Source organism: Pinus tabuliformis, chromosome J (genome assembly GCF_031772625.1).
Source record: "Pinus tabuliformis cultivar Carrire ecotype Pingquan chromosome J, CPIR1, whole genome shotgun sequence".
NCBI lineage: Eukaryota > Viridiplantae > Streptophyta > Pinopsida > Pinales > Pinaceae > Pinus > Pinus tabuliformis.
This window is the reverse complement of record NC_142295.1, coordinates 1,132,034,058-1,132,051,322: the sequence shown is the minus strand read 5'-3', so window position 1 is coordinate 1,132,051,322 and position 17,265 is coordinate 1,132,034,058. Positions and strand designations below refer to the sequence as shown.

The following is a 17,265-nucleotide window of genomic DNA, read 5'->3' as shown; positions in this document are numbered from 1 at the left end:
CTAATGTATGGATATGCATTTGGTACACTATGCCAGTACATGTGGACAATAATTTTTTCAAAGTCAATAATTGGTTGGTTAAGGCGATGCAGTGAGCTTTCAACATTTCAAAGAGTGTAATGTGTTTGGTCTGTCTGGTATATTGCTTTTGTCATATTTAAAAATTGTATTCATTTTTATTTAGTGTTAAGTGTGATAATTGTTGTCTTTTTCAATTAAGATGAGGAATAGTAATTCTAATAAGTGTACTAATTATTTGTTGTTGTTGGGCCCTTTTTTTTTTTTAAAGAGGAAATGTGAGTTCTATATTAAAGTTTTTTTAAATATATGATATTTTAAATAATAGAAATTCACAATTGAAAATAACGAATGAAAATATGGATTTTCTCTGTGTACGAATTTCAATACTTTGCTTTGTGGAGCTTGGCACAACTATCACGAACAAGTCACCAGCTGGTCCCCATGGCGACTTTGGGCATGAGGTTTCTGGTTTCTGTCATCCAACTTTGATAATGGCTCCAATTTGGGAATTTGCCTTATGTGCACATATGGAGATAACAAATTTAAGTGCTCCCTTTGATTGGCCACATTGCCTTTCTCAAATCCAAACATAGCCTGGAACCTTTCAAGTAGATCTTGCTCTGCACCTGTGTTATGATGATGTTCAAGCCACAAATGTTACGTATAGCTGCTATTGCAACTTTAATCTCAGGAAGCTCTATGATGGCTTGATGTGCACTAGCAAGATCAAGAGGAAGAATATTATAGGGCACATATAACTCTGCTTTTTTCTCAACATCTTTACCAGAGTACATAATGTCTAGAGCAACTTCAGTAGACTTTGTCTCGATGACTTCCTCGAGTACTTCAAAGAATATTGCAACAGTTTGGTATGCTTTTGCTAGTTGAGCTCGATCAACCTAATCAACCACATTATCAAGCACCTTAACACAGTTCTCATGGTATTGCCAATAAATGTTCTACATTTCTCTTGCACCACTTTTATGCTTCCTTCTTGAAAAGTTGGCTCAACATCCCTTTCGATTCTTTGCAAGAGAGTTGTCTTGAACTAGTGAACACCTCTGCAGTTGGATGTAGGGTCCAGTTTATGAGCTTTTTTTAATGCACAGACCCGACAGAGATATGCGACGTGAGGGTTGCCATGCTCAATCTTGTTAGTCACACGAAGAATCTTGACGATCTCGACATAGATCCATCCTCCCCATAGTCGTGTAATCAACATAGAGTGAACCCCAATCCGACACATGAAGTTCATTTTCACCTGGAATTTGTTTTTTGCGATTTTCAGGTGTTGAATATTTGAATTTGTCTCGAATTTGGTTGTTTATTTGAATATCATTAACTTTTTCGTTCTATATATAATTAGTTAATTAATAAAAAAAATATAACTCAAAGATACAATTATTACTATAATCAAAATCATATGTAATGTTTTTGTGAATAAAACTCTTAGGTTTGATTTAATAATCCATTAGAATTACAATCATATCTAATGTTGTTGTAAATACAACTCATTGCTTTGATATAATAATCCATAGATTCTAATAGAAGCGAATGACATTATTATTTCGAATTCCAATCGCTGAGAATATTTTAACTAACCTACTTTATACGGTATCATAAGCTAATTTTTTATACACTAATATTTATATTAAATTAAATGAAATGACAATTTGATTCAAATATCCTACCTAACATGTTAGGAAAAACAATGGTAAAAAAAAGGTTTTTATTAGTGCTTAAATGTACATATATCATTCATTTCAAATTCAATACTATACTCTTAAGTATCGGTAATAAAAAAGGAAATTTAATTATCAATTTTTTTTTATTTATTTAAACATTTAGTAGGAATAAAACACTACTCATTATGGATTACTAAAGGGTACCTAATGATGTAGTTTTAATAAATAATAAAAAATCAATTCGTAATGAGTAATGGTTATCTACACTATCAATTGTCAAACATCTTTATCTCACCTCAATGTCACTCCAATGAGTGTAGGTTTGGAGGGGGCCAACTTATTATCAAGAATGAGCCCAAAGGGGGCACACATCTATGCATTATTGTTTGGAGGGTTTCATTGGATGGTATTGGGACTTGGTGCTAGGCCTTGCTTAAGAAGATATTGCACGAGCTAAGGGAGAAGCTTCCATGCATAGAAATCCTCTCTCAAATACAAATGTATTGGTAGAATGGGTGATTGAATCCCAAACACAAGGCAACCAGGGGTCATTTCAACCAATACATGCAAACTATCGACCTTTATTGGCACATGAAATTCTTATTGGGACCCACGCTAATGGATCGGTAGCAACACCCAGAGGGTATCCTTTCTTTAGAGCAACTTCATCACCATTTGAGAGACTTGGACCACATATTTGACATAATAGAGCAACACCTTGGCATACCCCCTATGGCAGGAACAACTCCTGAAGGCTCAAAGGAACACATACAAATTGTAGTCTCAGATTCAAATCCCTTAGCGTAGTTAACTCATGTTGATGTTCTAAGCGTCTTATAATATAAATACTTATAGGCAATGTATCTTAGACCAAAATTAAATTTGTATTTTGAATTTTATAATCTCATTGCTATGTACCTTGTGCCTGCAAGGATTGCCATTCTTCTGTGGCATTTATGTTTGTGTAGCTTTCTTCTTAAATTTAACCTCTTGCCACATTCCTTAAAAGATACATAAAATGACAAATTTCAATTGTATTTCATTGTCCATATATTTTGCTTCATTATTGCCTTCCACATTTCTCCACTTCTCCTATAGACGCTCCTTTGAAGGTGCCATTGCTAGTTAATAATAATTTCAACATACAAAATACATAGCTTGACCCTGGGCCATATTAATCAATACAAACACTTTGGCCTAAAACATGTTAGCTTACTAACCTAAATCAAATTTACACAATTACATAACAATTTGCGAGAATTAAAATAAAGATGTTACATGATTGAACATCTAAATTTTTTAGAATTAGTTTACAAATCAAACTTTAACCTCTAAATTAGATAATTTCTCCATTTCTTTATTATAAAATATATACCTTCTCATATAAAACTTTCAAAACTTTCAAATCATTAATAAATAACACATCTTAATCAAAATCATGTCCTTGATATCTAATTCTTATATTCATCAACCGTCATTCCATTTCAATCAACTACAACTCAAAATCAAATTCCATATAAATGTGAACACTAATAATGATACTCTTTAAACTTAAAATTATGAATATATACCCACAACACAACATAAAATATTTAATATTATATATGGTAGAATATATACCATCACATGGTATTTAATATTGTATGTACTAGAATAGCATGTATACACCAAAATATATACATCATGTATGAAGCATCTCTATGTTTATATTTGATGTTATGTATGCTAGCACATGCAATATTAGATATTTTGTCCCAAAAAAAATGCATATTGTTTATGAATTTAATTCACATACTTTACAACTTTTTTTTTTGGGGGATCTTCTTGTTATATCAAAATGGTAACATATACCCTAAATAATTCTTTAGATTATTTTTTATATTTTATTTTAATCTTTTTTCTTAATATCCAAAATAGAGTTCAAACCATTTGTAATCGAATTTTAATGAAATCATCAATTAATTTTTATTTTTTTTAAACAAATTTTAAATAAAATCACAATTTTTTTTTGTTTAGTTGCTCAAATTTTAATGAAATCAACAATTTTTTTTTAACAAATTTCAAACAAATCATAAATTCTTTGATGTTGTTTAATTATGGAAGTTTTTGGCATATTTTCAGGTTAAATTTCCTTGAAATCTAGTAATATTTTGTTGAAATCACGAATTTGATCCATGAATTTTGTATAATAGAATGTTCAAAAGATTTTTCAAGATATTGAATCTAATTACACATTCAAAAATATATTTATTTGTTTATTTAACAAAGATGAGTGAGGATTCTATTAATATATGCGCTTGGATGTGACAATTACACAGAAAATCAAGTACATTTCTTTTTCTTCAGAGGGTCCTTCGAGAAAGGATTGATTGGTGTAACAAAAGACTATTTTGAAAACAAACTGTTATAATAGACTATCATACACAGACTTTGCATAATTGACCAAGCAGAAGGACACATTTACAATAAGAAACATCAGTAAAGAGGAGAGAAAGCTTCGTCTGGAGACCTGTTGAGGTCTCGCTATAGTTTGCACATGGGTCAACTAGATGCAATGCTAGTTATAATATAGTTTTAGTTTGCTTTCATATGCTATTTCAGGTCCTCAATTTGACGCCAAAGTGTGCCAATTTCATCATCTAGATGAGTTATCTTGTCTTTTAGGGACTTAATCTCATCCATATGAGAGATGGAGGATATCCTCTACCGGTGAAGTTTTCAATTAATGTCCATATTCTCTAGCTGGAGGGCTTTAATTTGTTGTGAGCATACTTTGCACATGTTGTTGTCCCCAACAACAATTAAATTCCTTTTCCTGGTCAACATAGTTAGAGTGCTAGAGATAAGGGGCCATGTGACAAAGAAGACAGGGGTCAGAGGGCTCAGAGGGTTGATGATAACGTTGTCAAGAAAAACACAAAGGTTGTCAATGGTCTTAAAGTAGGTAAAAGTCAGACAGAGTAGGAGTGCTGCCATGGGAGATCGGTTTGTTCTCACAGGGAGGATCAAGGCTTCTTCATAAATTCACAAGACCTATAACATATAGTTCAAAGCGGACCAAAAGCAGGGGAAAATTCCAAATAATGGAGAAAGGCAACCGAGAGTGACTAATGACAGAAACAGTAGGAAAATTTGCACATGGGAGCAAGAGATACCTGAAAATTAAAGGGCCCAGTTGAGTAAGACAAACCTGTCAGACTAAATGCCCATAAGCTTGGACATCCTGGACACTAGATCAGACTCGAACCTAATAGAAGAAGCTTCCCTGAGTAAACTGTGAAACCTCGCAAACCCCAAAGATGGACGAGGTATCTAATTTGCCCCAATTTACACTAGGTATGCTCAGTCTTTTGCCACAAATGTATAAGAGTAAGTCACAGATCCAATTATCACCAAGAAATTTAGGAAATGCAACTCCATCCAGAATTAACATGTGTAGGATGCCATTGGGAGCAATTGAGCAACAATTCCCACTGTATATGCAATTGGGAACTATGGCGGAAAAGCCAAGCACATGCCATAGATTTAATTCAAAAGCTAGAGAGCCCACACACAATGTTAATCCTATCACCATTGATTTTCATTATGGCAAACCTTCTTGATTCCATCACTAAACTAGATGTAGGGTTAGATTGGGGTTGGCTATGCTATCCGGTCTCGATTGTTAGAGCGTGTGGAGTTATTGGAAGATTTCCCATGCATGGAGCCACGACACCCATTTTGATATTCCCTTCCATTGGATTATAAAGTACAATGTTCTTGCTCATATTTCTACTATAGCAATGCAACCATATCATAGGAGACCATTGCATTTTCATTGAACCTAAGGTATATTTCTCCATCCAGGGGAGTCATTTATCTTTGTCTGACCCACTTTTAGAAGGTAGGCTAGATTAGCCTGTCTATCTGCTTCCATGTTTTGACCTCTGAGTATATGAAAAAAAGACTTCAAGAGGAAGTGTTTTAGTGCACATGCAATTCTTTGAAGGAGGAGTTTGAGGTGGTTCTCTTTAGGAGATGAGCCTTTGTGCAAGTGTTAAATAGTGAGGAGAGAATCTCCTAGGATTATTATCTCAGAGATTCCCATATCTTTGGCCAATATTAATCCAAACAAGAAGCCATACATTTCAGATTGATTATTGATCTTCTTTCAAAGCCTCCAAGAGTACTTAATAGCTAGTTTTCCTTCGAGGTTAAATATAACTCCTCCCCCTCGAGGTTAAATATAACCCCTCCCCTTTATGGACACCCCTGTTCAAAAACATATTTTAAATAATAATAAAAATATTAATTAAAAATAAAATAAAATAAAATGAATGAATGAATGTAATAACGTGACTAAAAATAGTCCATGGGACTACCAACCTCCCTGTTTTTGGCCTCATGCAATTTAATCATTTTCTTACTCAAATTGATGGTGCGCTGACCCAACCTTCTAACAACCCTCACTAAAAAGACAATGCCAAAAAATTAATGCTAACACATTAACATAACTATCCCTAATATTGAAAGCATCACATCCAAAATAAAATATTTTGATTCCCACCCAAACTTCCTAAAATAATTAAATAAACCACAAAAATCTACCCAAAACAACCTAAACATAAAAATAAAATAGTTATACAAACCATAGAACGTTCAACTTACACTTGAACGTCCACTTACAGAACGCAACAACCAACAGACATCGACCCAATTTTCGATCCATATAATCCACTCCATAGCCATGGCTAACCATGCCACGTGTCAGAATTCGGACAGGGCACGTTATTATTGAGATTCACGCAAAATATGGAGATAACGTCATCGGACATGACTTCCAATAGAAAGTCTCCACGTGCCCAACCATCCCTTTGCAAAGTGCAAGTATTTATATCCGCGTTATACGCATATCCGTATGTAGAAAAAGCAGATACGTACGCATGCGTATGTAGTTTCCTGGGCTGGGTGACGTCGGTAGCCTTTCTTTCACCTCGGCCGCAGAGGTGAGGGTTCCTGCTGCACCGCCAAATATCAACACAAAACCACCTGACGAAGGTTTCCTCGCCTGTTGCCGAAAACTGAGAAACGGGCCCCAGAATCTGGATTTCGTGCAAATTTTTTCCGTCAAAGCGTGTGAAGTTTTGCGTCCAGGGTTTCATTTTTCCCTGTAAGCATTTAATTGGCTTTGAAAGCATTCAGGTTCAGCTTTTGGCATTTCATTTTATGGCGCTTCGTCTTTTGGTAGGGACTCTGGTTTTTCTTGACCGTAAACCCTAGGGTTTTTTGTTTATGCAGTGCGAGGGCCAGGGAGCGAGCTGCTCGTGGTAATATTTCAGAGCCATTTATTAATTTATTGCTGGAGAAGTTTGTCACAGAAAACCAAGGATCTTGATTCGATTCAGCATATGAGGGCAGAAAATGGTGAACTCGCGGCATTGAGGGCAACTTTGAGATTTTTATATGCGATTTGTCATAAATTATTGGACGAGTGATGCTGCGCGCTCCTGTTCTTTGCGACAGCATGAAGGAAATGTTTTATTCTGTCTGTACTTGCTGACGAAGCAATTGAGGGTTTAAATTATTCAATATTAGGGTTTCCTCAGTGGAAATTAAAGACAATAAAGGTTTCTGGTATGAAAGCCCGGCCTTTGTTGCAGGCTTCTCGATGTATATGAGCTCCTGTACTTGAAATATTTAAACAACATTTGGATTTATAACTTGCAATTTTAAGTAAAGTTATCCATTACTGTCCCTTTTAATATTATCTTTTGGTTTCAGGCGGTGGCTAGCTCTTCTCGGCCTTCTATTCAATTAACTGTTTTCTGTTTCATTTATGTAATAGTAACTGCAACACAAACATTCATAAAAGGATTCCCATTAAAAGCCCTTCTTTTAGGAGAATATTTCTCCATCCCGTGGTTGCTTTTATAGTTAATACATTGTGAAAAAAAAAACCTTTATAAAATATCGTTGATAATTGCTAGTGAGCTTGATGGGGAGCCCCGGGCAAACAGTGACACAGAGTAATGGTCAATATTTGGGAGTGACGGAACCGATATCTCTCGGAGGTCCTTCGGAGTTCGATTATACCAAAACCGCTGAGCTCGAGAAGGTTTTAAAGAACCTTTTACTTTTCTTTTTAGGTTGCAAAGATGGACTGATTTGCGTTTTTCAGGCTAAGTGAGGCATTGACTATTACGGACATCTTTGAATTTGATGAATTTTTGGTTGTCAGTTTCTTGTGAGTGCTGGTTTATATGAAAGTCAAGAAGAAGCTGTGCGCAGAGAAGAAGTGCTCGGGAGACTGGATCAGGTTTTACTTTTGATTTAAATTTATATTTGTAGTTCAAGTTTTTTATATGAATTTTTTATAACATGTCAATTACTTTCATGATTTTTTGTCAGATTGTTAAGGTATGGGTTAGAAAGATAAGCAGAAGCAAGGGCTTCAGTGAGCAGGTTGCCCAGGAAGCCAATGCTAAGATTTTTACGTTCGGGTCTTACCGGCTTGGCGTGAGTTTCCCTATTACCTGGCAACTTAATTTTAATCATGTGGTAAAACTAGTATCTTATAGTTTACAGAATTTCGGAATTGCAATTATAGTCGTCTCGATTTTGGTATTGGTGTAAGGTTCTATTTTAAAAGGTTTAATTCAGTATCTGAAGTTAGAGTTTCTATTTTAAAAGGTTTAATTCAGTATCTGAAGTTAGAGTTTCTATTTTAAAAGGTTTAATTCAGTATCTGAAGTTAGAGTTTCCTGAACTCTCGTTGTTTTTGTTTTCATGGTAAGGTTCTGTAAATCAAGACAATGTATAGAAAATAAATTTATTTTTATTAAACGTCCAAAAGACCATGTGAATTGTGGTTACGTTTCATGGTACAAGCTTCGGCCGAAGTAAAGAGGTTAAAAAGGAATTGACAATAGTAAGACTCAAATTATTTACAATAGTAGGTGGACAGCTTCCAGTTTCATATACATACATATAGTCATCTGGATTGCCCCTGTGAGGTGTGTTGAACTTTCCTGCCACATGGCTCTCAAAACCTTTGTCCTGTGGGACGTCATCCTCAATACCCTTATTGCAAAGTCTTTTATCTGGCTGTTTTGGAATATTGCCACCCAAATAGATGGTTTGCCTCCACAAAATTAGTAGATTTTTTTTTTCATATATGAAAATAGTTAAATTACAATGAAGGAGTGCCATTTTTTTGAACTTCATATTGAATAGAGTTGGTTTGTATTATTTCCAAGACCTCAACATGCCAGATCTTAACGAAACCAAGTGGATTTTACCATTGCAAATTCCTTGATTGTATATGAACTTTCTTATCAATCATTCTTTTTTTTTCTAAGTAATACTAAACTATTATATTACAGCAAGAGCAGAGTTACATTGTGAAAATTACAACGGGGCCGCGGCCCTGTAAAATTTGTCCGTGGACAGACAGTAGACACTTGAGAATTCTTGCCAGAATTGCATAGGACACATGGACAGAGGACACATGGATAAAGACTTAGGGCCACATTCATGCAGCTGACACATGGACATAAACACTTGCAGAACATCGACACAGAACAGAGATAACATAAAACCGACACAATTACATAGAGACAGAGTGACAGACTCATATATAACCGCATAGGAAGCAGACTGAGAAAAATTCTTGCTGTAGAACCTGGAGTGCGAGCTGGGCATGTCAATCTTCGTCAGTGGTCTGCGGCTCATCTTCTGCCTTGCAGCGTGGAGGCTGTAGGATAGCCTTTCCAAGGTTGCGCGCTCCACGGTCGCTTGGGCTAGCGCCTGAGTCACCAACAGGCTCTCTCAGGCTCGCTCCCGGGTCATGTAAGGGCCGCATCATCTCAACAGCAGGGAATTCCATATCCACCATGGGAACGATCCCAGGAACACGCGGAGGGTTGGCCCGAGGGTTGTCGTCCTCATCTTCCCAGGGATTGCTACAATGCTCAACAGAGACAGTCACAAAGAAAGTAGAATTGGCTAAGGTGCAGGGGAGGCGGTATCTCACCATTGGGTGTTCCGTGTGCCCACAATCCATGCGCGCAGGAGGTTCCCCCAATCTGCCTCTGCCCGGGGGCCTACCCCTCGGCCTTCTGCATTCAGAGGTTTCCTCAATTGAGGAAGAAGTCGAGGGGGCTCTGCCACTATATCCACCCCTGCCGCCGCTGCCTCTTCCCCGAGTGCGATGCATGCTGGTCTTATGAGCAGAGCGCTCAATTCCACAGTGAAACAGTGTTGTCGGCCTAGAAATACTGCCAGACCAGGTCTGAGTTTCCCAATTGCCGAGAGCAGTGGCAGCAGAGCCTTGACCCTCTTTCTTAATGTTTGATTGAGAGCTGAGACTCTGTGCCTCCACACCTTCTAACGAAGCCAGAACAGGACCTAACAATGGACGCGGATACGAGCTGAAGCTCTGAGTCCCCTCACCTTCTAACGAAGCCAGAGCAGGAGCTAACGAAAGACGCATACAGAGAGGCGTTACCAAATTCTCAGAGGCGCAATTGGCATGCTTGTGAGCTTGCCAATTGCCCCACTCTTCCGCAGCAACACACCCACATTCACAATCAAAGTTCAGAACCTCCGTCACCTCCGGCGAGAACGAAACAGTTGCAGGAAGGAATGGCGGAAGAATGTCTGGGAGAATGCTGTTATGAAGCGCCATGATGCGCTTCTCAAGACTCGCCTTGAATGTCGACAGGACTCCTCTGTCAACCTTCTTTACTCCCCTCCTTAAATGCTGCAGGGTGGTGGAATGAATGCGTGTCCTTCCGTCATGCTTGGCTCGTCCGGGCGGACACCTGCCCTTTGGACGAGCCTTGTGTGCCACATGTCTAGCGATCACCCGCATCCGGGGCTTATCAATCATTCTTTATGACATATGTTTCTACTTATATTCTCAAGAGCATAAATGGGGGGGCCTCTAATGCCTTTTGTACAAGGCTAAAAGAGTAGAAGAAAAAGTTGTGATTCGAGAGAAGATAGGTTGCTTCCACAGAAATCCATATTGTTAACATTGAGAAAAACTTAGGAAGGGATGTTGTTTACCATCAATCTTCGTGTATAAATCTTTTTCTTTCTCTATTGCTACAACTCTCTCTTGGGAAAATACTTATATTGATAATCCACAATCTTGATTATCATGCAATTTTAAGAATGAATACAGAGAAGTTGTTGTGACTGGAGAGCCCTGCTGTCTCTATAATATTGACCACATAACTAGATAAAGAGCAGCAGTGCCCTGGTCAATGCTGGCTCCAATGGAAGCAAGCACTACAGATAATCCAGCAGCAATGGAAGCAGCAGAAATTAAGGGATAAGATACCACTTGCAGCCCCTCATTCCTTCAGCTTTGGCTAAAGTGTCTCTGCATCTTCCCTTCAGCGCGGTTGGGGATCTGTCATGTAGCCAATCTCCCGGACCAATGATTTGTCAAGCACTCTTTTGTTTGGCCCTGGCTGTGGAGATCCCCTAGACTGACTGACTGAGTATTTTAGCAGTCCTGGCAAGGATTGACATTAGTCATTGCATTAGAGCACTATAATCTGACATAGAGGTTTTCCTTTTACATAGGAGAGAAGGGCCAACATGTCAGCCTCACTTCAAACCCCACACAATGAATATATATGGACTTACCTTTTCAGAATCTAGTTATCTATATTGTTGATAGTACAGGAAGGAGTGAGGTCAGATCAATAACAAGTCAGCTTATCAATCGTGATCTTATATATGGTACTTTTACAGCAGATGGGGTTGGAGTCTGGACTGTTAGGCTGTCAATTTAGAGTAATTCTTTTGATTATCGTGGCTACACCTTATCACTCCTCTTTGTGTAATATTTTTGTTTTTTGTTTTTGTTTCTTACATATCGCAGGGAGGTCTTGGTTTTTTTTTGTTTGTTATTATTTTAATTTTTAATTTTTTTTTTTTAATTTAATTTAATTTTTAATTGTGTTTATTACTATGTAGTGGCAGGACTTGAGTTTAAACACTGAAAAGAGAAAGGAAGATGAAATGTGAAAACACGAAAGGAATGTGGACTCTCTTTTTCTTCAAAATTTTAAAAACTTTCTTAGTCAGTATTTTTGTTTGTTTGTTTGTTTAATTGTGTTTATTACTAAGTAGTGGTAGGACATGATTTTAAACCTAAGTTACTAGAAACTCCTGAAGAATTTACCAGAAATGTGGATCCCTGTTTTTGATACATAAATGGATACGATTCTTGTCCAAAACACTGTAAAAACGTTTTTGTGCTGTTTAAAAAAATTGGAAACTTTAGATTTGGAATTGGATACTTTTCCAAGGGATTTAAACTTTTTTGGATCCTTTTCCGGATTTCTGGAAACAGATCCACGAAAATTGTGATTGGAATCCACCCTTAAAATGTTAGAAAGCTTGAAAGTTTGTGTAGCCATAAATAAATAATAAAAATGAAGAAATCAGATTTGCAAATAAACTCACTATAAACAGAGTCTCATAAAGTCTTTTCTAAATCTTTAGAAACAACGACACTCCATATATTTATCAAGGATTCTTACTAAGAAAAAGATAGATGTTCAAAAATGCAAATAAAAGGTTTGATGAATGTCTTCGTAAAGAGATTTATTTGAGCGATTAATTTTCATTTTGGTTAAGGTTTTGTTAATTGTCATTGATTTTGCTCTTGATTTCATAAATCCCTCCAATATAACAAATCATCTCTAGCCAATCTTGTGTCTGCATATAGTCATGAGACCAAGCTGACATTGAGAAGATTGAAATGTTCAAATAGGTCTTGATGGAATATCCCAATGATCCAATGGGCCCTTTAATTGTCATGCAAGGAAGATAGATATCATCTGCCAGGCATGACACCTTCTTTGAAGGAGTTGGACCCAAAATCACAAAGGCTGTAGCATTTCTGATTACATTATTAATGATGATGATAATATGTTGAATGTTATAATAATCACTAATGATGATGACAATGTTTATGTTGAATTGATGATGATGATTGTTTATGTTGAATTCATGACGATGACTATGCATTTTTAGATATAGATTCTAGATTCTAAAAGATGAATGGTAATATATATATATATATAACTTGCCGTGTTTATGCTGAATTGATGATGATGATTTGTTTATGTTGAATTCATGACGATGACTATGCATTTTTAGATATAGATTCTAGATTCTAAAAGATGAATGGTAATATATATATATATATATATATATGCATGTCGTTTCCTTGCCGTATCGTACCCTGATATTTTGAAAATTTGTCTTATCCTTTTCAAACCCCGTATCCGTTTCAGTGCAACTTAGGTTTAAACACTGAAAAGAGCAAGGAATATGAAATGTGAAAACACGGAAGGAATGTGGACTCCCTTTTTCTCCAAAATTTTAAAAACTTTCTTAGTCAGTAATAATGTATTTGGAAAGGACAGCTGTGGTAGAAATTTTTTGTTGCTTGGAAACTAGAATGGATGGAAATGATAACCTTGTTATTCCAGTTTAGAGAAACTTTGAGAGGAGTAACAGATGACAATGAGAGTTCTAGGATACCTTTGAGCTCAGATTCGTGAGAAATTCCCCTCTCCCATGGGCCAATTGACTTTTCCTCTAGACCTTATGAGGTCTTGTCATTCCAAATCAGGCTGTACATACTACACCACCATACTAGCAGACAAATTAGCTCCAGGGGGCTCAAGAGTCTGCTTACCTGTTCCCCACCAGTGTGTTAATCACTCAGTTCAACGGAGTAGTCAGAGCTTTATTAGGGGAATCTTCCAATTGGCATTGTGCTATGAGAGCTGGGCTCCCTCATTCTTCTTGTGCCTCTGCCCGAGGAATTTCATTTGTTTCCTTGAAGACTGTTAAAATTGGCAACTAGGGCCAACTTATTCAAGGTCGGCCAGCAAACAAAACAGTCATTCTCACCCCCAACTTAACCTCAACGTCGCATATAAAAGGAGGAGACCTTGTGGCATCATTTCACCATCTCATCCTCTCATCTTTCTCTCTCCTCACTTGATAGGGTACACATAAAGGAGCAACATCTCTCACACGTGTGGCAAGATGAAGTGTTTTCTGATTAAGGAAGTGTTGACCTAGGTTGACCGAAGCTGTAGGGTGACTTTTGCACAACGTTGACCAAGCGTTGACTCTTCTCATTTGCGGATTGGGTTAGGCTGCCTTTCCTAGGCAGGCTGCAGTTCCAGGCAGCAACCTTGACCACATTTTGACCCCACGTTGACTGTCAAAAGGCTGACCGCAGGTTTGACCAGAGTTGACTAAAGTTTGACTGTATATTTCGGACTGTTTTGGGCTGCCTCTTCTTGTTGTTGGAGGTCGAGTTGACTGGGATATTGACCAAGCTAATTGGAGGCCAAATTTGACTTGTTTGACCAACTTTGACTTTGTTGGTTAGGGTTTTGTGGTTGCTGTCATAAAATTACAGAATTGTATATTTGTACTATCTCTCTCTCTGCTGAATTATTGAAGAATATAAGAAGAATTGATCAAGGGCTTCCCAACATTGGGGTTTGTCCCTGGCTGGTGCCACATCTTGTGTCCTCTTTTTTTGGCTTGTCTTCTACTGTTTATATTTATGTTCTATCTGCATTTTACTATCATGCTGATGTGATTGCTAATTTGGAAATTGATATTGGGCTAATAAGAAAATTTGAAGTAAATTGCTCTTAAGCATAGAACATACCAAAATTAACATGGTACCGGAGCTGAGGCAAAGGGAAAGCTCAAACAAGAGTGAAAGAGCAATCACCAAAGACAGTTGGAAAGGTCAAAAGACTCAATGGGTTCCTCATCCCACTTCCTGGCCGAAGACAAGCTTCGTGAGAAGTCTGACTATCATGGATGGAAGATGTCTCTTGATCTGACATTGGACGAACAAGAAGTGTTGGACTATGTGAAGGGTAAAATCCCGGAGCCTCCATCAAATGCACAGGATGCTACAAAGAACAAGTACACTAAGGGTGAAGTCAAAGCGAAGAAGATTATTAAAGAATCTATTGACAAGCGTCTGGTGGCCTACTTTTTTGATTTGAACACCTCCAAGGAGATCTATGACATATTGGTAACCATGTGTGAGGTTAGTGATGCAAATCAAGTTTTGTTCCTCAAAAATAAGTTGAAGGATATTAAGAAGGGCAAGGACGAGGATATTCAATCCTACTTCTTAAGGATCACTAAGATCAAGAATGGTCTTCTATCAATTGGAGAAGTCATTCCTGCCAGGGAACTAACTATCACTACCCTTGGAGGACTCCCATTCGAGTGTTATATATTTAAAACCACTCTTCTCAATAATGACGGAATTCCAGGGTTTGAAGAACTGATGTTGAGATGCATTCAAGAAGAGACAAGAATGGTGGAGCAAGAAATGCCTTCAAATAGAGGCAACCCCACTGCTTTCTCCTCTCATGCCAAAAGGAGAAATAATTCTGGGTCTAAAGGTCATTTCAAAGGAAAGCCCGGATCGAAGGGTGGAAGGAAGGGAAGATGCTTTGTTTGCAATAAATTTGGCCACTATGCGAGGGAGTGTATCACTCTAGGGGCAAATTCAACAACAACAATCAAAGGAAGGGCCAGTTCAATGGCAAAGGAAAGAGGAATGCGGGAAGTCATGGAAATGGTCAACCCTCCAAGAAAGCAAGGAACTCTAGGTATGAAGAATCAAATGTTGTTAACAATAAGCAAGATGCATATTATCTTATGTTGACCCTCTCCACTACCTCTCCTCCAGACTCGTTTGGAAATTGGCTTATTGATAGTGGTGCCTCAAGGCACTTCACTGGTTACAAGGAAGTTCTCTCTAATTTGATAGAGAAGGAGACAAACTTGGAGATTATTCTTGGAGACAATGCCACCTATCTCGTAAAGGGTGTAGGGAATGTTACCCTTCAATTGAATCAGGGTAACACGATCTATTTGCAAGAAGTTTTATATGTACTTGATTTCAAGAAGAACTTGGTGTCCATTTCGGCAATGGAAGACAAAGGCTACAAGGTGGCTGTAATATTCCTAATTAGCCATGGCTAATTGGAATATTCGATTTTGTCTAAATTTTGCCTTCTATAGTTATTTGTAAATAAAAAAGTGAGGAAGGAGGATATAACTCACTTTTAGAATAAAAAGTCACTTCCTAGTAGCACAACATTGTGACTTAAAGGGGAGCCAAGGGGGCCAAAGGGGGACGCAAAAATGGTGCCCACGCAGACACATGGAGGGACTGCGCAGGAGGGAAGACACACATGGCAAGAGGGGAATCACGCAGGAGGAGGTGAGCCTTGGGATTGAGAGAAGCAATGGCTATAAATGAGAGAGGAGCCCCCTCATTTTGATCATTCTGTGATGAGCATTTGTGATAGTCATTTCGACTTGGAGCATGTGGGTTGTTTAGCTAGTCTGCAGCACTGTTTAGTGTATTGAGTGTCTCCGTTCGGAGATCTCACCCTTAGCCCTGGGGGACTTCGAGTGCCTGCTCGGGCAAGGTATTCCCATTGGCATTTCAGCAGTAGTTTCATCAGCCTTTTTGCAGTAGTAGTGGTAGTGTTTTGGATGACTGCGCAGCACTGTGAGAGGGACGCAGTTCTGTGAGAGGGACGCAGTTCTGTGAGAGGGTTTGCAGGAGATTTGGTGCTGAGACATAGAGCAGGGGATCAACCCTTGCATATTGGGGAGTTTTGATAGGGGTTTCAGGCAGGTTTCTAGATCATCTCATTCAGTGGCAGCATAGAGCAGTGAGGAATTTCGCAGAACCCCAAGGGGGTGATTTTCGAGGGTTGGCCATTCCACGAGAGCTTTTTGGGTTTTTCTGGGTTTCTTGAGTAGAGTCCGATTCCAGAGTTTCAGCCTTTTCTGAGGAGGGGAGCAGCCCAAAATCCTCATTTGATTTCTAGTAGCAGCAACAGCATAACAGTTTCCCAACAGCTTGGATGCAGATCAGAGGGGCCATTCTTTCTCTATTTTGAGTGTATTTCTTCACTTGCCTAGTGCAAGTAGAGGTGCCATCTTCCTGATCACCTCCTGTACTCATTTTATTACTCAGTATAATAAAATGGCTTAGCATTCTCTCTGCATTTCTTGTGTATCTGCTTATGGTTTATTTGATATATATATCGTGTCATTGTTATTTGTATCTCGTTGAACATTCTCGGCTATTATACCACTTGTGTGTTTCTATTATACTCTTAGACAGAGTCTGGAAAGGGCTAGGTAGCCTCTGGTTCTCGTCCTCTTTTTAGATGCAACATCTCTGGTAAATGCCCTCCCAGTCCATCTCTGGTTGGAGTTTGCTTGTGTTTGAGGTATATTCCTGATAAGGGATATTACAGTGGCATTCATCGATGGAAAGGTACGTGTTTGGAAAAAGAATTTTAAAGATGCTTTACTCTTGGGTTCCGGGTTTACTCTTTATATCAAGTTGGAGGAAGTCCATTGGGGGCCACGTCTTGCGACACATCTCTACAATCTGAGCTATGGCATCAGCAGTTTGCCCACCTTCATTATAAGGCTCTACCCGATGTACGACAAATGGTGACAGGGATGCCTGAGT

General features: G+C 38.1%; 1 protein-coding gene across 3 annotated transcripts in view; it reads left to right on the top strand.

Moving 5' to 3' along the window:
- The first annotated feature begins 6,612 nt into the window (after nt 1-6,612).
- PAPS1 (poly(A) polymerase 1) overlaps nt 6,613-17,265 on the top strand; it is a 59,117-nt gene continuing 48,464 nt past the window's right edge. The window contains exons 1-4 of one of the 3 annotated variants that reach the window (XM_089379105.1): nt 6,613-6,855; nt 6,984-7,800; nt 7,924-8,001; nt 8,094-8,201. In XM_089379105.1, coding sequence (XP_089235231.1) covers nt 7,681-7,800; nt 7,924-8,001; nt 8,094-8,201 — 306 coding nt within the window. In that variant the 5' untranslated portion in view covers nt 6,613-6,855; nt 6,984-7,680. Of the gene's footprint in view, nt 6,856-6,965; nt 7,801-7,923; nt 8,002-8,093; nt 8,202-17,265 lie in introns of all 3 variants that reach the window. The other 2 variants (XM_089379106.1, XM_089379107.1) reach the window with 2 other exon arrangements.